Here is a 27776-nt window from a genome sequence, read left to right on the forward strand (position 1 = left end):
TGGTCTTCCATGTGTTCCAGCTCCCAGAATCCCCTGACCATTGGTCTTCCATGTGTTTCAGGTCCCAGAATCCCCTGACCATTGGTCTTCCATGTGTTCCAGCTCCCAGAATCCCCTGACCATTGGTCTTCCATGTGTTTCAAGTCTCAGAATCCCCTGACTATTGGTCTTCCATGTGTTTCAGGTCCCAGAATCCCCTGACCATGGAGGCTTCTGGGAGCCCAAGTCCCAAATTCCCAGAAGACCAGAGTTTGGGGACCATTGGTGCCATGCAAAATGTCTCCCCAAAAACTGGGATTGAATATATACCTTTCTGTCAGGAGCCGGGACGAAGCTGAGGAATTCGTCCACATGTCCGACGGTCAGCCAGTCCGAATAGAGCTCCACGGGGGACTGGACTTTCTGGGCGTAGAGGAAATCCCGGACAATTTTGGCCATTTTCCTGTTGCCAGACCTAAGGTTTAAGGGACATATTTGGGAAGGAGAAAGAGACAGATAGAGAAGTGGCATTAGACTTGGGGTGCATCTATGCTGCTGAAATAATGCGGCTTGACACCACTTTAAGTAAGTGGTCCTTCCATGGAAAACTGGGATTTGTGGTTCCCTCTTGGTGGTTCACCAAACTACAAATCCCAAGAGGGTGGAGCTAAAGTCGTGTCAAACATCTACAGCAAGGTTTCCCAAAGAGTTTTGGACTTCAGCACCCAGAACCCCCAGCCAACTTGGTGGACAGTCAGGCATTCTGGGTGCTGAAGTCCAAAACATCTGGAGGACCATGGCATAGCTATACCTTGCATCCGAGCCTGAATCCAGACTTGAGGAACGTGTGGGTCTCCAAATGTTGTTGGATTGCAACTCCCATCAGCCCCAGCCAACATGGCCAGTGGTAAAGAGCAAGGGGAGATGCAGTCCATTAGTTCATGCTTTCATGATTCCCTGCTCCTCTCTGAAATGGAAGCAGGGCTTGCAACGTAACTCCAATATCATCCATATATATGGTGTGAAAGTGGGTTATTTCTGCAGTGCGGATGCCGCCTACGAAAACTCACCCAGGAAAACTGCTTCCGATGAGGATCCTTCCCAGCGGATACTCCTTCCCTTTGACTTTCACCGGAGGACTTAAGTCCAGGTTCCCAAATGAATCCAAGCTGGAGATGCGTCCGTTCTTGGGTTCCCGGGTGACGTACCCAAAATCTGGACCCTCAAAGGGCAGAGAAGAAAATATACATTTCCCAGGAAGCTACTCCTTTCAGCTTTTTGTCTTGGACTGGAAAATGACATTTATTTCCAGAGGAAAGGATACCGGACAGGTCCTGGATATCATGACATATCATGAGAGACCCCATATATCATAACAAATGGGTGAAGATACCATTTTTAAGGCCATGCTCACAACCTGAGATTCTTTCCAAAGGACTGGAGAATATGGTCCAGGCTGTGAGACTCCAAAGACCTGGGAACCCTCATTATTCCAATATCTCTCCCCCAATCAATAGCAATAGCAAGTGCGTTTCTATTCCAAAGGGAGGGTCCGTTCTGCGTAATGGGACAAATGGAGGAAAGGCGCCTTACCAGAATCTTCTTGAAAGGGAACTCCACGAGGCCTCGGTTCCTGGGAGAGTCGAAGACCACCGGGAAGGTTTTATGGGGGGCTTCCACGTAACCGAACTCCATCTCGTCCTGCTGGGTGGATAAAGTTTGGGTCAGGATTTGGGTCATTCTGCCACATTGCTTCGGCTCAGGAGCCTCCAAGGGGTCCCTGCAAGGTTCAAAGTGCCTTTGGGTGCAGTATTTAATGCACTTTGATGCCACTTTAATGCGCTATGGAATCACTCTGGATCCGTAGTTCGTCGGGGCGCCAGAGCTCTCTCTGCGGAGGCCGAAGACCTCACAAAAGTGCAAACATCTCCATAGCTTGGAGCCATGGCGGTCTCAAGCTGCATCAATTCTGCAATGCCCTATAATAGAATCCTATTCTTTCCCAGCTCAAGTTTGGGACAGCCACAAAAAGCCATTGCAAAAAGGAGCGTCTTGGGAGCACAAGGGGCTGCGCACTTTTCCAATTCAATTTGCAGCCATTGAAATAAGCTAAGGAGGGGACAGAAAAGGAGCTGGAAAAGTGGGAAGGCAAAGGATTTTTTGGGACTTTCTCTGCCAAATTGGGACATTTGGAGGGTAAGGGTGCCCCATGAACATGCAAAACTCAAGGAAGGGTACCTGGATCCATCGGTCACCCCGGTTTTCCATCTCAGGGCAAACGGTCAACTTACAGCCAGCTTTCTCTGCCAGGGCCTTTATGGCCTCCAAGAACTTCTCGTTGGTGTTGTGACCTTTTTTAATGCTGGAGTGGACATGGCATACAAATAAAGAGGTTCTTGTTAAACAGGCAATGCATAGTCCAATATTATGGCTAGTGTAGAGGAGCACTTCAGGATTGGCCTTGGCAACCTAAGACCTTAGCTGCCAAGTTGGGGTTTCGGGGTCTTTATTTTTACCTGCAGACAAAGATCTCCAAAGGCTTCATTGTGCTGGACGTCATCAGCCACGGAGCCACCCGGAAAACCACCGTCTCCGTGAAAACCGGGGTGGCCGGCGAATTCTGCAAGGAAGCCAAGATAGGAAATACAAGAGAAAAAGAGCAGGAAAAGAGGATAATTTCAACCTGTGACCTTAATTTAAGAAAGCTATTAAAGGAAGGAGACTTATGGGACCGAATCTTGTTGCTGGTAGCGCTGATAATGCGCTGATAATGAGGGAGAAACCGGGACATTTGAAAAGCAGTTTAGGAAATGGGAAGGCTGAAGGTTGAGATTGTTCCTGCTAAACTGGGATAGTCGGAGGGTCTGTCGCTGTGAGAAATGTACCTGGCTGGCCCGCTCCAAGAGGGTGGCGTTCAAGTAAACCAGGCCTTTGAAATCCGCGTCTGGAAATGCCAGTCCTTCCACGTAGAAAGCGTGCCGCTCTTTTCCGCCTTTGCATCCCACTGTATGAGAGAGTTTGTCGGACCCCAAGATATGCTCATAGCTGGAAAGGGATGCGTTCCCTGCAGAAAAATATGAAGGAGCGTGTCCAAAATGTTCCCAACTAAAGCTGATCCTTTGGTGAATCGGTTATGGTTATGACCCAACCCTTATGGCAATCCCATTGACCCAAAGCATGTGTTCTTGCAAACTCTCCAGCTATCCCAATTTGGCACCAATGGTCCCAGTTAGTCTTGGGCAAGAAATCACACTCTCTCAGCCTCAAGGGAAGGCAATGGCCAACCTCCTCTGAACAAACCTTGCCAAGACAACCCATGATAGGCGCACCTCAGGGTCGCCATAAGTTGGAAACGACATGAAAGCACATACACAATGGTGAAAGGGATGCTCACCACCTTCTTGGAAGACCCTCACTCTGGTTGCATCAAACATGGAGATGTGGAGAAGCAGAGTGTGGCTCTCAAAGACGTCGGCCGGACCCTCGGTGTTGAGGACCACCAAAGACAAGTCTTGCAAGTCTTGGGAAAGATGCAAAGCAACCATCAGAAGAAGGTACAGAAGGAGGAAGAAGATGAGGAGGAGGAGAAAGAAAAGGAGAAGGAGAAGAGGAAGGATGAGAAGGAGAAGAGGAAGGAAAAGGAGAAGAGGAGGAAGTAGGAGGAGGAGGAGAAGAGGAAGGAGAAAGAGAAGTGGAAGGAGAAAAGAGAAGGAGAAGAGGAAGGAGAAGAGGAAGGAGAGGAAGAGGAAGAGGAAGGAGAAAGAGAAGTGGAAGGAGAAGAGGAAGGAGAGGAAGCGGAAGAGGAAGGAGAAAGAGAAGTGATGGTTTGTGGGATGGTGAACCAGCTCTGTTTTTTATTCTAAGGAAAGGGTCTTAATTCTGTTTCCCTAAACAGGTCCATTGAAGTTCAGACTTAAAATACAGGAGTGGGTTCACATGGAGCCAGAGGTGGACTTGGGAGTCAGTGAAGCCCAAGGCAAAGCCATAGAGACACCCTTCAGGAGCACCCCAAGGAACACCCCAAAATCCATAGGGGCATGTCCTCCTTTGGAGGTTTGGAAACAGAGCCTGGATGGCCATCTGTTTGAGGGAGGGCTTGGATGGCGTCTTCTTCAATGGCAGAATGGGGTTGGAATGGATGGCCCTTGAGGTCTCTCTCATGACTCTATGCTCGATTCCCTTCACCGCGCATGCAAATCCACACGAATGGGTGGAATACCTGCATGGGACCGCACATAAGGATAAGCGTTATCCATATTTCCAGAACTTGGACCGTCCCTGTCGCAGTTCACCAAGAGAATGGCGCCTTCTCCGTTTGGGCCCCAGGTCCATTTTGTCTGCAAAGAAGAACAATAATAAATCCCATCTCCTCTCCTATCATTTCCTTTATTTGTTGAAATCTTTCCATCCCGCCCTTTCAGACCAAGATATAAAAAGATCCATTCTTTACCTTGTTGGTTGCCTTGCTCTCTACCATCCCGGTTCGTCCGGTATCGGCGTCCAGAGACATCGCTAGGAATTACGGCCCAAAATTAAAACATTAGGGTCCCCAAATGCATCCCTGATGTTGCAAATAAATATCTATTGCTTGCAAAACCAGCTGGCATTTTTTAGTCTGTTAATTGCTGTTGTTCCCTCCCTCGATTCTCAGGGAGGGCAGGTAACAAATTTATTATTAGTATCATTATTATCCTTCCTTCCTTCCTTCCTTCCTTCCTTGAAACGGATGGAGGTTTCAAGCCAAGAATCCTAACAGGGAGCTAAATGCCAAAGACTTTGCATGAGATTCTCCATATACCCTGCAAACTGTTCCAATTCGGCTTGATTAATTTGGATTGATTAAAAGTGTATTGCCACTTTTCCAGATGCTTTTCGAATGCCCCAGCTTCTTTATGCGCCTCCAGCTTTCGCTTATTTCATTTCAAATTGCAAAGTGCAAGAACGGTTTTGCATTCGGTTCGGGGGCCAAACCTTGCCCTTCCCAGTTGGCTCCAGCAAAAGCAAACCGCTGCACCTTGTGAATTTTCCTCCGCTAATAACTTTTGCAATCACAACCATTTTCTGATGCTGCTTGGCCCACACATTATGCCCCTGTTTTCATCTGCAGTAAAATGTGAGCGGATATGCTTACTTACCCATGCAAGTGATATACAACCAAGCGCTGGCGATGGGCGTCTGCCCCGTCGGTCCGTAATACGAGACCCGAACCTAAAGGAAAACGCAGCGCCAAATTATTAAGGAAATGACAAAATGTATTCTTTTTCATTTTTATCTTGTTTCATTTTTGTAGTTTATAATATGGCTAAATGATCCAGAGACTGGATTGAGAGAGAATAAGGAAAATATTACACACGACGTCAGAGAAAATGACCTTCTTTGTCCAGGAAGTTTAGTTAGAAATCGAAATATAACCATTGATAATGAAAGAATGTTCTTGCTGTTCTATGTTAGTTAGGATCTCTAGGTGTGTGGATATATTTGTTTGTGTAGCATGTGTAGGATGTAATGCTGATATTATGGATATTGCGTGTTTTTGTATTGTTTGTTTTTGCTATGTTTTTCATATTTAATAAGGCCTTCTGGATGTAGTTTGTCCGCTCACCTTGTTGTCATTGACCACTTTGCTGGGGCTCTTCATGGTCACTCTGACCTCCACGCCTACGTCCAGTGGCCACTTGGACGGTCCTTTGAGGGCGGTGACCACCTCTGGGTTGTAGACCACATAGACCCCGACGCCAGCGGTCCCACGGACATCAAAGGACGTTGACCCCTTGGGGATGGACCTACAGACAAAGCCAAAGAAGAGGAAGAAGAGGAGGAAGAGGTCAATTTAGTTGGAAAAGGGCAAGATCCTCTCCTCTCCTCTCCATTTTGCTGATTGCAAACTACTTTTGTGCTTTGTACTCAGCTTGCAGCAATTGGAGTAATCTGAGAACAAAGGTGGAGGAAGAGCAAGGAACTGAGACATTTTAAAGTGGGATGGCAGAGGATTCATTGGGATCAATAAAGGTTAATAATAATAATAATAATCAATTGTGGTTTTTAATGGCTTTTATCATTCCAGAATTGGAACAGTGGGAGGATATGGGAAACAACGGAGGAGGACACACGCACACCTAGCAGCTTTAGGATATAAATGATTGCTTTTTCCGTTTATTCTTCCTTTCTTTTTGCCATTTCCGCGCTCCTTCCTTCTCGCCGGCTCCGCCAGTGCCTTGAAGCCACTTGTAAAGAGAGATATGAATCTGTCAGCAGACAGGATTTAAGAGGTTGGAAAGTGGGGGGCAATAAATCTAGCCATAAACCCCATTTAACGCAGCTCCTTGCAGTCGTTCTGCTGGATTTATGATCCGTAGTAATGCACCTGTTAAGCAGGATTGCAAGAGCTAGTCGTGTTTTGGGGGAGCAATGGACCAAAAAAAGAAAAGGGTGCATGTATATGTGTGAGTGTGTATATATTTCTCATGCATTTATAGGTTCAAGTAGGAGCATTTTGCTTTTAACGCTCTTTCCTACATGTGTGCAAGAGTTTCCGACTCATGTGAGGACCATCCTGAAAGTCTGCAAAGGGATAAATGCCCAGGACGTAAAAGACTAAAAGGGTAGCGTAAAAGGCCCACTAAATAAGAAATCATCGCATCACAATAAAACCGCCTTGCCTTTGCTTACAACCTCAAAGTCCACCCCATAAAGCAGAGAAGAAAGCCCAGGACCATGGAGGGAAATTTGCAATCTGTTGCCATAGCCCTTGCAAAGAGTTTGCGGAACAAGACGGAAGAGTGTGTTAAGACGAATGGAGGATGGTTTTGGGATAATGTTTATGACACTTGGAGAAGGTTTGGGGGTCATGACAGTTGTCTGCCTTCAGGTTGTTTCTGACTCACAGTGTCCTAAGATGTACTTATGCCAGGCTTTTCCTGGCAAGATTTGTTTTGTTTTGCCATTGACTTCCCCTGAGGTTGAGAGAGTGCGACTTGCTCAAAGTCATCCAATGGGTTTCCATGGCTGAGTGGGGATTTGAACCCTGGTCTCCAGAGTCATAGTCCAACAATAGATGGATGGATGGATGGAAAGAAGGTCAGTGGGTTTAATGGCCGAGTGTGGGACTGAACCCTGGTTTTTGGAGTCACAGTTCAATAATAGATAGATATGATGGATGGGTGGATGGATGGATGGATGGATAGACAGACAGACAGACAGACAGACAGACAGATAGAAGGAAGGAAGGAAGGAAGGAAGGAAGGAAGAAAGGAAGGAAAGAAGGGAGGAAGGAAGGTCAGTGGGTTTAATGGCTGAGTGTGAAATTGAACCCTGGTCTTTAGAGTCAAAGTTCAATGATAGATAGGTAAGATGGATGGATGGATGGAAGGAAGGAAGGAAGGAAGGAAGGAAGGAAGGAAGGAAGGAAGGTCACCCAGTGGGTTTAATGGCTAAGTATAGAATTGAACCCTCATATTCAGAGTCACAATTCAATAATAGATTGATGACATAGATAGATGATAGATGATAGATAGATAGATAGATAGATAGATAGATAGATAGTTGGAGTAAAATTGATTCCCCAATCAAACAAAGGAGAAATCTCAAAGGCACACGAAGAAACACTCCTTGCAGCCGAACTGGTTTCTCTAATGGACAACTCTTGGTCCAAAAAGAGCTTCCAAAACAAACACCTGCCTTCTTTATTGAATTGTATAAAAAGAACGTTTCAGATCCACCCTTTTTGCGTCTGACAGATTCCAGAGGAGTAGCTGCTGTCTTCTGGCAGTAAAGCCAACAAAGGGACCTGTGTGTCACCAGGAAGGCAGAAACCATGAAGAAGAAGCTCAAATCTTGACACCTGCTTCTTCGCTTCAAGAGTTGCAAGATGGTGTCACGGTGGGCAGAAATAGTGTATGGTTTGCAGGGGTGTGTGTGTCTCTTCTGTTTGCGGTTCAAGTATTTGCACGCCTTATCCATCTCCACCCGTTTGCATTGCTCCTCTTTGCAATTTTCGTAAGGAGGGGGGAAATTATTCGTACTCCTTGCTGAGATCGAAGGCTTCCGACTCATCCGTCTGCATTGCAAAGCCATGAAGTTTGGATTCAGAAATATGAAATCTGCCCTTGCTTTATTTCCAGGGATTTAGAAAAATGGTAGGATACATTTGTCCCATTTGCTTTGCCCCCACATTTGAACGACAGTCAGCCCCCACATTTGACGTTTGCAAATACTATTTGCAGATTCGATCAATATGTTCTGCCTAGGTTGGGAATTGACCATAGAGTTGTGTTGGAAGAATTAGAGGTTACTAGAGAAGACACTGCTCTAGGCATTTGTAGGTCTCAAAGTCGGTTGCACTTTCACGGGGGTCCTGTGCCCCTAACCCTAGCAAACATGGAGGGACCACTGTATTTAAAACCTCACGTTCCTCCCATCTTGAATGCAACGATTCTTCAGTTGAAAAGCTTTTATTCCAAACGTTGGGAACCACTGGAATAAAGCTTGACCAACAGTCCTGGGATCGGAAGTCCAAAACATCTGGAGGGCCAAAGTTTAGGAACTACTGTTTTGCAAGGTCCTTAAACTAAGGGTCCGGGGAGGTGGCCAAATGGCTGCTAAGGCCAGCTGGGTTCCCAAACAAACAAACGACTGGTGGAGCCAGAGCCAAGTAACAAAGTCTTTGAGTCCAAATGCAGCATCACAAGAGGGATTACCAAAAGAGCTGTCCAGATGTCCAAGGTTATCATACAGGGGGGTCGATAAGGCCATCCAAGGCCAAGGGTTCCAGATGACCAAGAGGGGTCAGCGGTCCAAGAAGCCAAGGTTCAGGAGACAGAGACAGAGTCTTTCCTCCCAAAAGGTCGTGCAATCACTGGCAATGAGACACAGATGCTCCAGCTGCCCAGAGAGGAAGGCAGCAGCCATTCAGCTTTGTCTGCTTAGCAGTTTCTTTCTGATACAGCTTCTGCAACCTTCGAAGGCTCTCCTTTTTGGCTCAGTGCTCCCTGAAGGTAGGCTTCCCTGACCCTCCTCTATGTCCATAGACTCAGCCCCAGACAGACTTGGCTTCTGAACCTCTGGAAAGGCCACAGACTCTGCTAAGGCTTCTCAATTGCAGGCTCAGGCCCCAGAGGCTCTGGGTCCTCCGAGTCGTCCTCTGGCCTAGGCATGACGCTAAGTCCCAGCCCAACGCTACACCCCACTGGCTCTTATAGGGCCTATTCCCTTCCAGTGCCCCCCATACACCATCCCTGTAGTCCCTACAACAACCCCATACAGTAGGATAGTAAGAGAGAACAAGTGGTTTCCCTAAGCTCAGCCATGGCCGAGATCGGATCCCTCGGTCTACCCAGCACATCATGCACGGTTTTAAAGACCCCTTTCTCATAAAACGTCCTCGCTTACCCATAGATGTCTATGGAGACTTCGATCCCCAGGACACAAACAGCGTAGTTGGGCTGTTCGGTGGACACCCGGATGACCCTCTGCTTGGCCACCATTGTGGTCTCCGAGGAGAGAAAACGCAACTGTCCTTGTCTTGCTGTCAAACCAATGCAACCACTGCAGACTTTGCAATGCCCCAGTTGTCCAGTTTTGCAGTCAAACCAATACAAAAGTTGTCCAAATGGATGGTCATGGAGCAGAGAGTCCACCTTCTGGAGCCACAGCTGGCTTGCGTTTCTATATCTTCTTTGGATATAAGGAGGGAAGGAAGAAGAAGAGGTGCAAACTCTCCCCTGAAATCCTCAGCCCAAGCCTCTTAAGAAAGAAGCCCTTTGGGCGTGTTGAGGGTGTTGGATCACTGGGAACATTGTACTTTCAACAGCAAGGGCAGGTCTGTCTCCAACGAAACGCTATAATTTAGCTATTTGTGTATTTCCCGACAACGTATTACTCAGAAGGCTATAAGGGATTGTGTTTAGTCTGCAAGGCTGGAGCAGGGCAACGGTGCGAAAGGGACATGTCTTCAAGGATGCCGCATTCTCCGAGGCCATGCGCGCGTCCCTCCGCATTCGCAGCTGTGACTTTGGCGGATTTGGTTATATGTTCTCTCTAGGAATCTCTAGGCTTTCCAGTGCAAGTCTGTCAGAGATTGGCCACAGAGTTGCATTGGAGGACCTAGCTTCCTAGGACCTGGGCATTTGTAGGTCCTCCGGCCAATCCTTGGTCAACTCCTGGCAGTTGTTGACCACTGAGTAGCAGAGTTTCTTAGAGATAACACTTCTCCAGGTGTTTGTAGGTCCTCCGGCGTGATTCTGTGGTCAGTTCCTAGGAATTATTGCTGTTGTTGTTGTTGCATGCCTTCGAGTTGTAATGGCAACCCTAAGGCGACCCTGTCTTGGGGTTTTCTTGGCCAGAGGGGTTTGTCGTTGCCTTCCTTTGGGCTGAGAGAGTGTGATTTGCCCATCACGGCTAAGTGAGGATTCGAACCTGGTTCTCCAAAAAAATAACTTTTCCGAGTTGGTGGCAACTCACCAGGACTAATACGGACAATACGGATATGGTCTCCGAGTCCTTGTCTCCACCAAAAACTCAACCACCGCCTCCTTCCACGGCAATGTAATCATCTCCTTAAGCTGCTAATTGCTTGCCTTAATTAATACGCCGTGCGCCTAATTGCAGCCGGTGGTTTTCTAATCCTTTCTGGCTAATTGCAGGCAAAGGAGGGAAGGCTGCAGAAGGATAAGTGAGAGCCAGCCAGTTATCCGGCTTTATCCCATGGGTTTAATGAGCCAAATTGCCAATGAATGGGGATGCCTCACCCCAGGCATGCGCAAACGCTGGGGACCTCGCCTTCAGAATTGCAGGTAGAGTCCCCCTTACGATCCAAAATGATCCAGACCAGAAGCATTTTGGGATTTTTCCAGATTTGGAAATACACTCCTCCCTCCATATTGGCGGCTTTGATATTTGTGGATTTGATTATTCACGGATTTGATTACTGTGTCCTCTCTAGGAATATCTAGGTCCTCCAGTACAACTCTATGGTCAACTTTAACAAAAGGTTGCGCCGAAAGACCTAGAGATTCCTAGAGAGAATACTCTACTAGCCATTTGTAGCAATCCCAAACTGGATTATTTCTGCAGTGCGGACAGACCCCATAAAGCAGCTCAAAGCATCCCTCAGTTTTGCTCCTTCCTTCCATCCAGAATGAGTGAAGTCACTCTTTATTGGGGTATCACTTTATTTATTTAGGGGGTATTTTTTTTAATAGTGCGTATAATTAAGTGAACATGGCAAGGCATGATGATCTATGGCCAGCGCCAGACAGCCTGAGCCAAACCTGCGCATTAAAGGATGATTAAGGCCCTTCGTCGGAGCCAAGTGATTTATGGCAGAGCCAGCCTTGCCTTTCGCACGCTGCTCCGTTTTTGGTGGCTCTATTACTCAGAGTCTGCTTCGGATGAAAAGAAGGAAGGAAAAAGAATCCGGACAATTTTAACTATTAGGAGTGTAAATGCTTGGACAGAAAACCATGCAACCCTCAGCCATTAATGGGAACAAGTAACTTTGCTGCGAAGAGCTGTGGGACATTATTCCATTCCTGTTGCAAACTGTGGCTGCATCCGCACTGCAGAGATAATCCGGTGTGACACTACTTTGGCCTACGTTAGCCCTGATTGCATTTTTTTGCCCTCTAAATAACCCACTTGTGGTTCATATATTGACAAATGAATCAGTTCAAAAATTTAAATCGATTCCGATCCACATCCGGTTCACACTTGCGCTGAATCGATGGAGCCAAAAAGCCAAACTTTAACTAAAAGTTGCATTGAAAGAACTAGAGATTCCTAGAGGGAATGCTTTACAATGGCCTGTTAAGACTGCCAAAATAAAGCTGCTTCGGGTCTCTTTGGAGATATGCTATTTAAATGATGCATGGGTCCTAAGAGTCCGGAGGTCGCGCCAAAGCCACACTCCATTCCTAAGCACTGGAGTGCAGCTTTGGTGCAGCTTCCGGATTCTTAGAACCCATGCATCATTTAAATAGCATATCTCCAAAGAGACCCGAAGCAGCTTTATTTTGGCAGTCTGTAACAGGCCTAGGTCTTTATAACTCCTCCAGTGCAGTTCTATGGTCTGTGTCTTTTGGACGTTGACCACAGAGTTGCCCTGGAGGACCTAGAGATCCCTAGAGAGAATACTCTACTAGGCCTTGGTAGCTCTCCAGCCCAACTCTATGGTCAGTGTCTGTTGGACGTTGACCACAGAGTTGAACTGGAGGACCTAGACTCCTAGAGAGGTTTCCTCTCCAGTAACAAGGTGGTGCTTTTGTTATTTGCATTTTTTTCCATATTCACAGTGGGGGTCTTGTGCCCCTAACCTTAGTGAATATGAAGAAACAAGTGTATATATGAACAGTGTGCAAATTTTGTACCGATTCACTCCTACTACTACTACCAGGAGTCTCTCTGTTTCATTTCCTCCTCCTTCTCCTCTGGATTTGGGCAAAGCCCTTGAGGAAGAGCCATGCGTCCAACTCCGTGGGCCAGGCTCTGGGTTGCGTGCCATGCATGCACCAGTGCGCACGCCCACATATGTGTCTCAGGTTTTGTCCAATGCAACACCTTCTCCCTGCCTTTATCAAGCAATCCTCCAATTTGTCATGCAGGCGGGGTGGGGAACCAGTCTGCCCAGTTGGCCTGGCTCACTGGTCACACTGGTCTGGCTATTCGCCTTCCCTGGTCCAGCCCAGGAGGAAATGGAACTGGTCTGGCCATACTGGTTTCCACCTCCTTGCAACAAAAGCAACTTCCAGTAAGTCCCATGTGGTCATCTAGCGCCATCTAGTGGCGCTACTGGTGATAACGGGGCCAATTCCAGCATTAAAGAGCAAATAAAGCACATTGAAAGCATCCCCCTAATAAAGCAAAAACAGTGAGTCTTTGCGCAAAGGGTTATCATATGCAAGTGCGCAAATAAAGTGATACCAGAAATGCGTTGTCGCTAAAATCCCAAAAGTAAAAAGAGACGGGTTAATGCTTCTTTGTGAATACTGCAATGGCGGGATTTGTGTGACGTGTGAAATAGTTATGTGTAAATTACACAGTTTTCCCGGGATATTCATGTAATAAACTCCTATAGACTCAATCCTATTATTATTATTATTATTATTATTATTATTATTATATTTAGTTATATCCCATTTTCTCACACTGACATCTCCCACCCCGCACTATGAATCCCAACGGAAGGAAGCGTCTCTAAAACAAGCCGAGCAACCTCTCCGGGGACAACGATCTGTGTACCCCGGGTGCGAGGAAGCGCTAAAGCCCTGAGGAGCCCAGCCTATTTTAAGGTCCATGGCAGGCCAGCCAACCTTTGCCAGCTATGTTTAAAAAGGCCTGGGTCTATCCCTTGGACATTTATTTCTGCAATGCTGCAAAGTGTGCCATGATGAAGCACTGCCTTAAGGTGGCCATAGGTCAAGCGATGGCTTTTGGAGGCAGTGCACAACAGGAACCCAATGGGAGCTTCTGGGCATAGTGTTACAGTACTGTATTTGATTTGATTTTAATACCAGCAGAGGGCTCTTTTGAGCAAGGAAAGGCCTCAGCCAGAAGCCACAGAAGAAGCCACAGACAGATATAGCAGCCCTGAGCACTTCTTTGCAGCATCAGGGACATGTGTCTCAGATAGACAAGAGGCAGGCAGATGGACAGACAGAGAGAGGGATGGATGGACCAATTGAGGCATGGGTGGGTGGATGGACAAACAGATAGACATACAAAAAGACGACTGGATGGACAGGTGGATGGATGGATGGACAAATAGACAGAGAGTTGGATGGACAGATGGGCACATGGATGCAGGGATGGAGGGCAGGTGGATGGACCGATGGACAAACAGATGTACAAAAAGACAATTGGATGGACAGGTGGACAAATGGACGGACAGAGACATGGACGCATGGATGGATAGACTAATGGATGGATGTTCAAGTGGATGGAACAATAGATGGATGGATGGATGAACAAATAGACAAAGAGTTGGATGGAGAGATGGACACATGGATGGAGGGATGGAGGGCTGGTGGATGGACCGATGGACCGATGGATGGATGGACAAACAGACAGATGTACAAAAAGACAATTGGATGGACAGGTGGATGGGTGGACAGACACATGGATGGACCGGTGGATGGATGGATGGACAAACAGACAGAGAGTTGGATGGACAAATAGATGGCAGCCTCAATAATAATTTAAAACAAAGAAGTTACTCTGAATGGCGCTGCCAAGAAGTTCCTTTTCCTCTTCTTTCCTTCCTTTGCAGGACCAAGAGTGCTTCAGGGCTTGGATGCAGGAGAGGGAAGCCACTGAGGGAAAACTGCCCTCCCAGGAAGGACACTCTGAAAGGGAGGCGCTCTGTGGATGCTCAGAGGCACCCTCTCCTTTATTGCAAAGGGACTTCCAGAGGAGGAGGAGGTCTCTCCTGCCCTCCTCTTTCTAAAAATACAGCTTTGGGGGGCTGAGCCAAGAGGAGGAGGAGGATGGAGTGAGGCTGGGGCTGCTGCTGCCGCCGCCCATGGCTGGCCAAAAGGGCCGGGCCAGCAGCCAGCCTCCAGCCCCTGGACGCCTCCTGCTGCTTCCCAGCCTCCAGCAGCCCAGGAAGGAGGAGGAGAGGCCAGTCCAGTGCGGACGCCGCCGCCGGGCATCATGTCGCGCGATCGCACCCTCCGGCTCCAGTTCGGGAACAGGATCGAGGCCGTCTGCCTGGTCGGCACCCGACTCCTCACCGACGTCTACGGGTGAGACCAGGGACATACAGCTGTCTAGCTCTCGGCAGAAATATGTCTCTGTACAGTATCTGTATATATATATGTCTGTACAGAAGAGCAAAGTTTGTTGCAAAGAGATGCATGCAGAAAGGAAGGGAATGCAAGGCAGGCAGGGATCAGGGCCAAAGGGAAAGGTGGACCTTTTAAGGGAGGAGGAAATCAATCAATACATCTATCTCTCTTTCCTTCTTTCCTTTTTTTCTTTCCTCCTTTTTTCCTCTTCTCTTCTCTTCTCTCCTTCCCTTTCCCCTTCCTCTTTCTTCCTTTCCTTCTTCCTTCTTTCCTTCCCTCCTTCCTTCTTTCCTCTGCTCTCTTCCACTTCCCTTTCTTTCTTTCTTTCTTTCCCTCCTTCTCTCCTCTCCTCTCCTTTCTTTCTTTTTTTCTTTCTTTCCCCTTCCTTTTCTTCCTTCCTTCCTTCCTTCTCCTGAGGCTGAGAGAGTGTGACTTCTTGCCCAGTGGGTTTCATGCCCAAGAGGGGACCCTGGTCCCAGAGTCATAGTCCAGTGCTCAAGCCCCTCTGCCAAGTTGGCTCTTGAACCCAAGGCCAACCCGTCGTAAGGTTTTCTAGGGCTGAGAGAGTGAGACTCACCCAAAGTCGCCCAATGGGTTTCCATGGCCGAGTGGGAAATCGAACCCTGGTCTCCAGAGTTACAGTTCAGTACATCACACTGACCTTCCCTATTACCTTTAATGGGCCAACATCCCATTTGACTAAGAGCAATGGGAGCTGCAGTCCAACTTATGTGGAGGAGGGCACAATGTCTGCAAGAGAGAGCTCTCCTGCCTTTGATTTCTATTGCAGCTCATGAAGTCTTGGGTCACAGATGTGATGCATATCATCTGTCCAGATTCCTTGCATGCTATGACCATAATAATAATAATAATAATAATAATAATTACACCTGGCCCTCTGTATTTGGTGCATGCTGCCTCTTTTGGTGCCAGTCTGGGACCAGGCTTCCTTTCTGCCCCTTTCTCTGGTCACTCAGCCTCTTGGTCCATCTGAGCGGCCAAAAAAAGGTCCTCCCGCCTTGCAAGTGCCGAGATCGAGGTCTCAATCCTGGCATTCTTGCCCGGCCAAAGCGACGCCTCACTTGGCTTCCAGCCCTGGAGACGCAGATGGAAATGGAGATGGAGTGGGTGACTTGTCAGCCCCTGGCCCTGAGGAGCAGAGAGACACATGGGCCTCTGCCAAGCCGCCTTCTCTTGAAGGCCAATGACACAGAATCCACCAAACAGGGTTCGATATTATTGGGCCAACAAAGAAACAGCTGAAGAAGAAGCTGGTGGGGCTTTGGAAGCTTGCAAACATGCAGACTGGGCATTTTGGTTGGCCTAATAAAAGTACCTTTAGCATCCTACGAACAATGAAATGCCTTCCAAAGAAGAGGCCAGTGGAGCTTTGCAAGCTTGCAACATGTGTATGGCACATTTTGGTTGGCCCCATAAAGGTACCTTTTGCATATTGATAGCTATGAAATGCCTTCCAAAGAAGAAGCCAGTGGAGCTGCAAAAGTTGTGCATTGCCCCATAAAGGTACCTTTTGCATATTGACAAATCTTGCATATTGGCAAGATTTGTTCAGAGGAGGTTGAGAGAGTGTGACTCACCTAAAGTCACACTGGGTTTCATGGCTGAGTCCAATGCTCAAACCATTATGCCTTGTTGGCTCTCATGACTCTGGAGACCAGGGTTCGAATCCATCCTCAAGCAGGAAACCCCACCATGAGTCACAAATGTAATGTGTATCATCTGGTCACACACTCTCAGCCTCAAAGGGTGGCCATTGCAACTCCAGCCCCTGGCCCTTGCCTTGGTCCATCCCCGCCGGCCGTATTTTTATTTCTAATCGGCCATCCATCAAGAGAAAGGACACTAATCCCTTGTAAGCCTGGCCTGTCACTGCAAATGCTCCCTTGGCAGCCGGTGGGCCTTTGTCCCTTCCATAAATGAGACTATTATTGCCAGGCTGGGCGCTCGGGTGTTTGCTGACCGCAATGCCACGGCCGGGCGCCTATTGTGTCATGGGTTGCCTTTGTTTTATTTATCCCTCAAAAGCTGTGTTAGCCAAATGCCAGTTTGCAGGAAAGAGCCTTTTCTAGAACTTGATGGAGCATCTCTGCCAGAGAAGATGCTAATTCCTTCCTATGCTGTCCCTGTTAAATCCTGGCTTGGTGCAGGACTATACAAAGGGGCAGCCCTGAGTCTCAAATGTCTTTTGATTCTTCTCTCTTTCTGGCTCCGTTTCAGTTTCCGAGTTGATTTTGTTGTCGTCCGTCCCAGAGTTGTGTTAAGCTTGCAGGATCAAACTAAAGACCCAAAGTAAAGACGAAGACCAGATTGTCTCTCCAGCTGCTTCTGCGGTTCATCAGTTGGCAAAATGGGAGATGTTGCAAGGGCTAAAGCATTGCAAAGTGTTGTTGTTGTTGTGTGCCTTCAAGTCATTCCCACTTATGGCAACCCTAAGGCAAGCCTATCCTAGGGTTTTCTTGGCAAGAGTTGTTGAGATATTTGTTGTTGCTGTTGTGTCTTCAAGGCATTTATGGCCTAAGCCTGTCCTAAGGCAAGCTATTATAAGGTTTTCTTGGCCAAAGTTGTTGAGATATTTGTTGTCGTTGTGTGTCTTCGAGTCATTGCTGACTCAGGGCAACCCTAAGGCAACCCTTTCTTCAGAGGCGGTCTGAGGCTGAGAGAGTGTGACTTGCTCAGTGGGTTTCCATGACTGGGCTAGGATTTGAACCCTGGTCTCCAGAGCCAGGGCCCAGTGCTCAAACCATTGCACCACACTGGCTCTCACATCCGTACGAGATGCAAATATTATGATAGTCCATGTGTTCGTCCCCAAGGGCCCTGACTTCATGTTTCATTAGGGCGAGTGGGTGGGTGAGAAACTCGAACCCGTCCTTCCTTCCTCTTTTGGGTCTTCGGAGGCGGTTGGGCCAGGCCCACTTTGCCCTTTTGGGAACCATTGCATAACACCCTTAGCTTCCCACATCTATTTTTGAAGCGCTGCCTCAAGTGTGACAAACGCGTCCCTGGCCCACCTCCGCTTTGCAAACGGGGTCCTTGGAGGAAAGCAGAAGGCGAACGGACGAGAGAAACCCCAGCTCCAAAGGCAAGGGGCTTCCAAAGTCCAGTTTGCAAAAGGGATGCCGCGGTCCATGCATTATGTGCATCAAGGAAAGCTGACATTCCCCAAAGCCCAAAGATGACCAATGCGGGCGGTCAAGGTGACCATTCCTGAACAATGTCGGACCTGGCCAAATAAAAGCTAAAAACAATACTGTAACTATAAGTTCATCTCATGTGGTTTATTAATGACTGTATGGGAAATCTTAAACTGGCTCAGCGTCTTCGTCGGTGCAAAGTGCACTGCAGAAATAACCCAGTTTAAGACCATTTTAACTCCCCTGTCTCAAAGCCTGGGACCTTAGTTTTGTAAGACATTTAGCTTCCTTTGTCAGAGAGTTCTGGGGCCACAATAAACTACAATTCCCAGGATTCCCGGCACTGAGCCAGGGATGATTAAACTGGATTATTTCTGCAGTGTGTTTTGGAGCAGTGTCTGCTTTAAAGTTTTGCAAATCCTATGGGGACATTATTGTTTGTGTTCTTAATGTCCAGCTGCAAACCTGCCTTGGCTCTTCCTTCCTTAATTTTCCTCAATAGCCATTCTAAGTCTTTTCTGGGGGTTTTCATGTCAGCGGTCCCTAAATGAAATGCAAATCAGACTTTAGGCAAAGAAGAGCCGTTAGCTTTGCAAAAGACCGGCTCCCAATGGAGACGGAAATAACTGGGTTTTCAACCTGAATCGACCCAGCAGCCTGTGTTTTTCAGATTCTCCTTAAGAGGCAGGGCAGGGGATAAATGGCTTTGGAGGCTGCCAGGAAAAGCACTGCGGCCTCCGATTTTGTCCTTGCGTCACCGGAGGATAGATCGGAAAGCAATGCCGGGGATCCCAAGAATGGCAGGGACAGTACAGCTGCAGGTGTAGTAAATCTCTCTACCAGAGACGTCTTGGGAAGATGGGCAGCCGGTCCTGGGTGCACATGGGTCCATGCTTTGGTTTCTCGCTGCCCTTTCTTTCCCAACAAGGTTCACGGTGTCCTAAGTAGAACTGCTGGTGATGCATCCTTTGGATGGAGAATAAAGATGGCAAAGAGCAAAAGAGGAGAAAGAGGGGCAACAAACTCCATGGATAGAGGACAAACTTAGCAAAGACATGACAGAGGAAAGCCAAAACAGAGAGGGGAATGTTTGTGCATGAGTCCATGTGCCTTAAGTTACCTATCGACTTATGATGACCCCATGAATTTCCAATAGGGTTGGTGTCACCTATTGCAATCAACCCATAGGGTCCTCCCCATAGGCCTTAGGAAACTGACCACACGTGCCCAGTTTCCATCTGTGAAACGTCGGCGGGTGTGGAGCGTGTCCAGAGGAGGTCAACCAAAATGGTGAAGGGTCTGGAAACCATAAAGCCTTGTGAAGAGAGATTTAGGGAGCTGGGAATGTTTAGCCTGGAAAAGAGAAGGCTAAGAGGTGATAGGATAGCCCTGTTTAAATACTTGAAGGGATGCCATATTGAGGAGGGAGCAAGCTTGTTTTCTGCTGCTCCAGAGACTAAGATATGATGGTTAGAGCTTGTTTCCTGCTGCTCTAGAGAATAGGACACAGTGGAGCAATGGATGCAAGCTCCAGGAAAATAGATTCCACCTCAACATTAGGAAGAACTTGCTGATGGTAAGAGCTGTTAGACAGTGAAATATATTGGTGGAGTCTCCTTCTTTGGAGGTTTTTAAACAGAGGCTGGATGGCCATATGTCAATGGGGATGCTTTGACCGAGAGTTCCTGCATGGCAGAATGGGGTTGGAATGGATCAGGGCCCTTCTTGGGGTCTCTTCCAACTCTATGGTTCTATGATTCTATGATTCACTAACCTCCTGTCTCCTCCTCTTGGCAGAGCGGCCCCAGCCGAAGCGGTCACCTTCTCCGTGAAGCATTCGGACGATGTCGAAGTGGAGGTGGTTTCCGGTGACCAAGTGGAGCCTGCTCCGTCCAACGGTGGGAAGCGCTGGCCGCTGGACCCAAAGACCATCCTGACGATCCAGATGACCCGGCCCAGTACTGAGGCCAACGATAACAAAGTAAGAGAGGAGGTTCTGTGAAAATGAAGAGATAAACCCAGGGGGTTAGGAAAGTATTGCTTTGCAAGCGCAGAGGCTGATAAGGACTGAGGGACCATAGCTACCTCTAGGAAATATATCCAGAGATAGCTTTGTTGGGCCATATAGCAAAATACAATAACATCCAAAATCCACATAACAGGGATACCTCTATTAGACCAACCAAAATGCACAAAAACCACTATACAAGCTTCCGAAGCTCCACCAGCTTCTTCATCAGATAAAGGTGTTAAATATCATACCAGAGGGGGAAAAATATTAGTCACAAGCCTGCCTTTTGTTAAAGTATTGTTAATGTTGTTCTGAATATGGAGGGATATCTGTGCAGGAAGGCTACTCCTCCCTTTTGGCCATTTCTCCTGTATGATACTATGATATTGACTAGGAAATATGATTTACTACATTTATCATATATCATTTACTACATTGCATTTTGCATTTAGTGTAGTACAGTTAGCTGTTTGTTGCACAATTTCAGTACCACTTTTTTACATCAACCTACTACTCACTCCCCAAAAGGCATGAGACCCATGAGGTCCAGGGATGACATTTTGCACATCTGTGCCTTAAAAGAGCAGGAAACCACCAGGATGCTCCTTGCAATGGTATCCAGAAGCAATCCTGCAGAACTGTTTGCAAGAGAGAGCAGTGCTATCTGTTTAAAAAGGTCTCTAACTGGAAGCGGAACATGGAAGCGGATGGAAACATCTGCATCCCACGTTTGCAAACTTCAGGTGCAAACGCTGAAGCCTCTGGTGCTTCCCAACAGATGTTTTAAAGTTAGGAATCTAACTGGCAAAAGCAGAGGCCAATGCAGACCATTATTGGGTGCAATATTGGAAGGTTATCCCTGACAGTCTATGGTCTTTCCTTCCCTCTCCGCAGGTTATGGTGGGTTATTACGGCGAAGACGGAAAACACCCCATAGACCAAGCTGGGATTTTCCTGACTGGTATTGGTAAGCATGGAAACTCTCTTTTGGGATGGTTTTATGTTAACTCTCGTGGGATGGCAATAGAAAGTATTTATTGATTTGAATTCTGCTGCTGCTGCTATTTCGGTTCAAGCCGTGGGTGCAGGCACTGTTGCGTCACGCTCCTTGTGACCGCTGCTCCGACGCAACCGTAGACCCCTGCCATGCGTCTCCAAGGCAGCGAGCGGCAACACATATCTTTCCAGCAATGCTGGGATTGTTTCACATGATCGTCCCCAAAGGCTGTCGGGAAACTCGATACAGCTGTGCCCTCCTTGGAGGCTGGGTTCCTGGGCTCCGAAGTAGTCCAGTGTAGAGACGTCCATCTAAAAAGATGTGGCCTGGCTGGACACTTAGACACCAGGATGAGTGCCTCTTCCAAACTGGTTTCTTAGGACCTGTTTGTTTCCCATTTGGTGAAGCTTTAAGTGAAGCATCTGGAGGTCCTCCGGTGTGACTCTAGGATCCATTTCTACTATAAATATTAGGTTCACCATTATTCACAATTTTTGTAAGTCCAGGAATGTATCCCCCAAAGAGTTGTACTGTATTTAAGGAACCTTAATGGCATATTATTTGGGTATGTTTCCATTTTGCACCTGAAGCCATGGCTTCTGTTATGGTTTGTTACCAATGCTATCAAATGGCATGATGAGCAACCCAACAAAGCATGGTTTATCTTCCTCATTTCTAGTTTGTCTCGGGCTTATGTTTCTCCGCACCTAGTTTTTCAACCGCTGTTTCAGCTTTGGAAACAAGCCTTGGATAAACTACTGTGATAGGCATAGAAATGGAACAAACTGACCCACTGACCCGTCTTGTTTTCCCCAGCGATTTCCCTGGACGTTGACGCTGACCGAGACGGAGTGGTGGAGAAGAACAATCCCAAGAAGGTAAAAGTTTTAACATTTCGGTTCGCAACTAGATACACTGCAAGACCTATAGTCCTGAAAGAGCCGACTTGAGGAAGTGGACGCAAATGGCTGGGAAAGAGTCTACGAAGCCATTAAATTACAAGGGACAATCCCCTCTTTCTGGGGAAAAGCTGGGACACTCTGTCCAGAAGGAAGGGACGGCCGCCTTCTCCTCGGACATTTTTTGGCACCGAAGTCTCCATTCCCAACATCTCTCTGAGCTCCCTGCTGAGATGCCCAGCTCCAGTTCTCCTTCGGCAGAGAAATTGTATTCCATCCCTCTTGAGAGGACACATAACCAACCCTATAACTTTCTGGGGAGAGGCAGTGTGGTGCAGTGGTCTGAGTGCTGGACAAGGATTGGGTGACCAGATGGGAGTTTGGGGTGTGGGAGAATCTAAGCACCCAAAAAACAAATTCACTTTGGATCTGTGCAGATTTAATAAATCACAGTCAGCATTTGGTATCTGCTGGGGTTTGGTTCCAGGAACTCCCCTGGATACTAAAATCCATGGATGCTCAAGTCCCACGATATATACAGTCCCACTATATATATAGATGACGATGATGATGGTGGTGATGATTAGGGCCCTTGGTATCTGCTGGGATTTGGTTTCAGGAACACCCCCCCCCTTGAATACCAAAATCAAAATCTATGGATGCTCAAGGCCCATTAGATACAATGGCACAGTAAAATGGCGTCCCTTATGGAAAATGCCCAAATCAAGGTCTGGTTTTTTTTGGGGGGGGATTTATATTCGTTTGGAATATCTTCAAGCCATGGATACTTAAAGTTGTGGATGAAGAACCCATAGATAAGGAGGGCCGATCTGCAGGGAGAGGTGGGAAATATAATTAAAATTATTATTATTATTATTATTATTATTATTATTATTAATGTATCTGCCCCATTTATCCAGCAAGGGTTGTTCAATGGCACCAGTTTATTCTGGCTTCCAACAAGCCATGGACTGTAGAAATGCAAAAGGGAAAATGGATTTACCACTTGAAAGCAGTAGTGGAGAATGGGCAGCTCTTTCGATGTTGCTGGACTACGACTCCCATCATCCCAACCTTTGCCCAGGCCTGGATGGGTCTTGAGGGTAGACACAGTTCAACCATATTTGTCCTGTTTTTCCTCTGAGTTAAAATAATTTTGCTTTTTACCACCTTGTTCTGCAATTCAAAATCCAATGCTGTGTTTCCAGGCATCATGGACCTGGGGCCCAGATGGACATGGTGCCATTTTGTTGGTGAACTGTGACAAGGAAAACCCGTTTATCAGTGTGGAAGACTGCCAAGACGACAAAGTATTCAGCAAGGAAGGTATGCCCTTATTATCCCCTTATAATATGGTATGAAAACTCTCCTATAAACCAACTGGGAAGAGTAAGACTCAGCTCCTTCCACTCCTCTCTTGCCACTGAGTTAATTGAGTGCAAACTACATTTAAGCTCAGTTTGCAGCCATTTTAAGTAAGCTGAGGACAGAAGGAGAAAGAGGGAGGAGGAGAGAAAAACAGGACATTTTAAAAACACCGGAGAAAGCAGGAAGGTAGAGAATTAACCGAGGTTGTTTCGGCCAAATGGGTCTACTTGGTGAGGGCAGGTTTAATGCAGCATTTTCTGCACTGGCTCCAATAGACAGGAAAAGCTACAGGGGTTTTGAGTGGGAACGACAGTCATATAACCCCACCATTTGCTTTAAATCATAGTGGGAATGCACCCTTGGGATGCTTCTGGAGCAGCAGAGGATAAAGAGAGACAGGGAAGAAGGAGCCACAAATGATCTTTGGTGGAGTGATTTGGGAAGTGAGTCAGGAAAGAGGGCAGTTCTTGTGCCACTCAGACCGCTTTATGGGTCCCCATTTTGCGGCATCAGCTTGACCGCTGCAGGGACAGAATGACTGGACCCTGTTTTGTCTGACCGCCCACCAGTTTCTACTTGAACCCTTTCTCCAGGGAAAAATGCACACCTTGCAGGGTAGCTCTGAATCCTAAGTCCTCATCTCCGCTGACTTTTCTTTCCTTGCGGTGGACTTTTCCAGACCTGGAGGACATGTCGCGCATGATACTGAGGACACAAGGCCCCGATCGCCTCCCGAGAGGCTACGAAATGGTTCTCTACATTCCTATGTCCGACTCCGACAAAGTCGGGGTCTTTTACCTGCAAAGTAAGTGCCTCCCTTGGCTTTTACCTCTTGTGTGTGTTTCCATTGCAACGCAATGCTTCTCGACAACTGCAGACATTTTGTTTGTAGGTATTCGGTGCAAGGATTGCAGGATGCGAGCAGAACGTCCCTGTGGCTGCATTGCAGAATTAATCCAGTTTGACACCGCTTTGACTGCCATCGCTCACTCCTGGGATTTGTAGTTTAATTATTATTATTATTATTATTATTATTATTTAATTAATTTGTTTGCTGCCTTTCTCCCAGGAGGGACACCAGAGCTCTCTCTCTGACCAAAAAGGCTAAATCTCTCACAAAGCTACAAAACCCCACAATTACATAGTGCTGGGCTATGTATTACATACACTATTAATATGTATGTATGCAAATAGTGTGTAATACTATGTATTACATACACAGTTACATAGCACTGAGCAAGGGCAGCTCAAGTGGCATCAAACTGCATTAATGTTGCAGAGCATGCAACCGATGACTCCTTTCTTTTTCTTCCTATTTCCTCTTTTTTTAGGGGAAGCGGTTGCTTTTTGCACCAAACCTTTCCTATAAGACCCAGACTCTCAAATGTTTGTCTTTCCCTTGTTTAAACCTATCTGGGTTTTGTATTTTCTTTTTTAGAAATCTGCCCATAGGAAATGCCTTGATTTTTCCCTTTGCAGGGCCAGAATAAATGGCCATTTCTTTCTTGGGACAAGGCACCGTCCTTGAATAAGAGCCAAGGAAGCAAACAGATCCAACAATGGTACAATTGGGAGAGGTTGCAGAAACCAACTGGGTGAATGGCCCTGAGAAGCCAGTGCTTTGGTTTTCCCTCTGCAAAGATAGAATAAATAGACATTTCCATTACGGAGCAGAGCAAGGTCCTTGAATAAAAGCGGATGACTTTCTGAGCAGAGGAAGCAAACACTTGCAGACTTTAGTGGCGCAATTGCAATTGGCAGAGATTCCAGAAACCAACTTCTTGCAGAGAAACTGGGTGGATGGCACTGGTTTCTTTCTTTAAAAGCCTTTTAGAAACAATAAAACAGGGCCAGCTTTGTGTCCCAAAGAGCCTTTTCTCTCCTGAATGCCAATTGTTTTGCTTCTTTCAAGGGCATGACAGATGGGTAACTGGGTGAAAGCTAAGCCGGGCTCTTGGCCGCGTGGCCAAATAGCTGGATTCCTGTGGATTGAGTGACGGCACCTTGGCCCAGGACCCCAGACATTCCCGCATCCCAGCCAGAGATTCAATTAACGTATTAATTGAAGGGGCGGCCTTCACCTCCAGACACCTCCGGAGACCCCTCCTGCACCTGAATAAACAGCCCTGGATGGAAAAGTCAGTCCCTTGGGGCAGAAATAGGGAGCTACTGTCTGATGTGACTATGGCCCTCTCTTCCTCCATCTTGCTCCTCCAGAACCATTCGCTGAAGCTGCAGAGCCTGCTTGCCATTTTTTGCGGCTCCTTTTCCATGCGCCGTCTCATTTCATTTCCTTAACAAGGTGCCCTTTTTGCTTTAGAGAAGCCACTATTTCGACAAGTCACAGTTGACCCCATCTTCCATACTTGGTGGCTCTTGCATACACAATGCTAAAGATGCTAGATCTCAAGGCCTGGTCCTGCATTCTGTATATATAGATATATATTTAGCTTCCTCCTTCCTTCCCAGTGTTTGCAGTGCCAGGATTCACACACCGCTCTACTCTACATCCATCTTTTGGATAGGAGCAAGGTTAGATTAAAGGTTCCTAAGTAATCCTTGCCATCCACAACGGGGTCACCATAAGTTGGAACCAACTTAATAGTAGAAGCAATGTGGTTTAGTGGGTTGGAAGTCGGACTAAGGCTCCAGGAGACCAGGGTTCGAATGCCGGTTTGGCCCTGATTGACTGTGGACACGTCACACTCTCTCACCCTCAGTCTGAGGCCATAGCAAATGCCTCTGGATAAACCTGGCCAAGAAAAACCTAGGAGAGAGTTGCCATATGTTGGAGTTGACTTTCAGAAATAATGCCAAATCCTGGGATTTGTAGTTCTTTGGAGAACTCTTTGACAGAGAAGGAGAAAGGCCTTGTAAAACTACAAATCCTGGAATTCCGAAGGATGGAGCTGCAGCACTTTGAAGGGTATCAAACTGCATTGTTTCTACAGTGCGGATGTACAATAGCAACCGCCTCATTCCAAAAAGCGGAGGAGGAAAACTGTGTGCTTTCTGTATGATGGTTTTCTTTCCGCTTCTGTTGCCCCCAGACCCATTTTTCGGCCAGCGCTACATCCACATTCTGGGCCGGAGGAAGCTCTTCCACGTCGTGAAATACACGGGGGGCTCTGCCGAGCTGGAGTTCTTTGTCGAGGGTCTCCGCTTCCCGGATGAGAGCTTCAACGGACTCGTCTCCATCAGCGTCAGCCTCCTGGAGCCTGTGGCGGAGGTTCGGGTGCAAAATGGGGGGAAGGCGTGGGACGGAGGCATGGGGCACATGTGTGTTTTGGTGCAAGTTCCTGCAAGTGTGTCAGGTTGCGACAGCACTACAGTTAGCCCTCCACATTTGCGGGTTTGACTTTTGCAGATTTGATTATTTGTGGTTTTGATTCATGCGTCCTGTCTAGGAATCTTTAGGTCTCCAACGCAACTCTGCCAGAAGTTTACCATAGAGTTGTGCTTGGAGGGCCTTCAAGTTTCTAACGAAAACATTCCTCTAGGCATTTGTAGGCCCTCCAAAACAAATCTATGATCAACCTCTAGCAGATCTTGACCAGAGACCTTCAATGGAGGACCTAGAGATTCCTAGAGGAAACACCTCTTAGGCATTTGTAGCTCCACTGCCACAATTCTATGGTCACCTTCTGGCAGGCGTTGGCCACAGAGTTGCGTTGGCAGACTTGGAGTTTCCTTGCTGGTTTTGTGAGCTATGGTGTTCCAGGACATTCTGCAAAAACCTTGCCCAGGAGGATTTTGGACACCATTGTCCAAAAGAAGTGCCTTTCTCCCAGCTGCATGGTGCAGAGACGTCCTTCCCAAGGTGGCCTCCTTGTCTGTCATCCAGGGTTCCCATTCCCACCTGTCCTGCCGTGTGGGCCCTCCCTCCCTCCGATCCTTTGGCAAACGGTGCGCTGATGTAACCGCAGACACAGCTGCTGATGGGGGAGCTCGACACTTCACTTCGCACCACTAATGTGCCAGTTTTCAGTTGGCAGCTGGCACCCGTTCGCTTTCAAGTCCCCCTTTGGCTTTGCCGGCTCTTTGGTTCTCTCCTCTTCTCCTCCATGCAGAATCCTCAATGCAAAACAAAAATCAGGTCGGAGAGAGAGAGAGAGAGAAAGCCGCTTTTAAAATTAAACCAAGCGCCCTTCTCATGTTCTCTTGCCCTCCGAGGCTCTGACAGCTTAAAATAATAATAATAGCTTCTGTTTGCCATCTGCTAACTTGGCTGCTGGGCTTCCAAAATGAGACGCACCCTCCGAATCCTTGGCGCTCCTTGACGTCTTCCTTACTTTCTATTGCGACTCTCTTTTCCTTGGCTCACGAAACAGCAATGTTGGCCCACATTTCCTCTAGGAAGATGGGATGTTTCCTGGGTGGGAAACCATCTCATTGCATTACCTGCAATTTCTCCCCCCATATATATATATATATATATATATATATATATATATATATATGTACGTCTTGCCTTACAGGGCGTTCCACAGACCCCAATTTTCACAGACCGCGTTGTCTTCCGGATCGCTCCGTGGATCATGACCCCAAACACTTTGGCTCCGGTCAACGTCTTTGTTTGTAGGTAAGGAG

General features: G+C 47.3%; 2 protein-coding genes across 2 annotated transcripts in view; one reads left to right on the forward strand and one right to left on the reverse strand.

The window, feature by feature from the left end:
* Positions 1-9461, reverse strand: part of LOC121936372 (protein-arginine deiminase type-3-like) — a 13695-nt gene extending 4234 nt beyond the window's left edge. The window contains exons 1-12 of the mRNA XM_042478577.1: positions 9367-9461; positions 5582-5762; positions 5115-5187; positions 4430-4491; positions 4199-4316; positions 3374-3499; positions 2865-3043; positions 2496-2599; positions 2218-2341; positions 1573-1680; positions 1050-1201; positions 310-454 (exon numbers count right to left, since the gene is read on the reverse strand). Of these exons, the coding sequence (XP_042334511.1) occupies positions 310-454; positions 1050-1201; positions 1573-1680; positions 2218-2341; positions 2496-2599; positions 2865-3043; positions 3374-3499; positions 4199-4316; positions 4430-4491; positions 5115-5187; positions 5582-5762; positions 9367-9461 (1467 nt within the window). The remainder of the gene's footprint in view (positions 1-309; positions 455-1049; positions 1202-1572; positions 1681-2217; positions 2342-2495; positions 2600-2864; positions 3044-3373; positions 3500-4198; positions 4317-4429; positions 4492-5114; positions 5188-5581; positions 5763-9366) is intronic.
* Positions 9462-14439: 4978 nt separating this feature from the next.
* Positions 14440-27776, forward strand: part of PADI2 (peptidyl arginine deiminase 2) — a 28040-nt gene continuing 14703 nt past the window's right edge. Inside the window, exons 1-8 of the mRNA XM_042480229.1 lie at positions 14440-14714; positions 19709-19892; positions 20817-20889; positions 21736-21797; positions 23027-23144; positions 23866-23991; positions 26237-26415; positions 27665-27768. Coding sequence (XP_042336163.1) covers positions 14623-14714; positions 19709-19892; positions 20817-20889; positions 21736-21797; positions 23027-23144; positions 23866-23991; positions 26237-26415; positions 27665-27768 — 938 coding nt within the window. The 5' untranslated portion in view covers positions 14440-14622. The remainder of the gene's footprint in view (positions 14715-19708; positions 19893-20816; positions 20890-21735; positions 21798-23026; positions 23145-23865; positions 23992-26236; positions 26416-27664; positions 27769-27776) is intronic.

This window comes from Sceloporus undulatus, chromosome 7 (genome assembly GCF_019175285.1).
Source record: "Sceloporus undulatus isolate JIND9_A2432 ecotype Alabama chromosome 7, SceUnd_v1.1, whole genome shotgun sequence".
Taxonomy (NCBI): Eukaryota; Metazoa; Chordata; class Lepidosauria; order Squamata; family Phrynosomatidae; genus Sceloporus; species Sceloporus undulatus.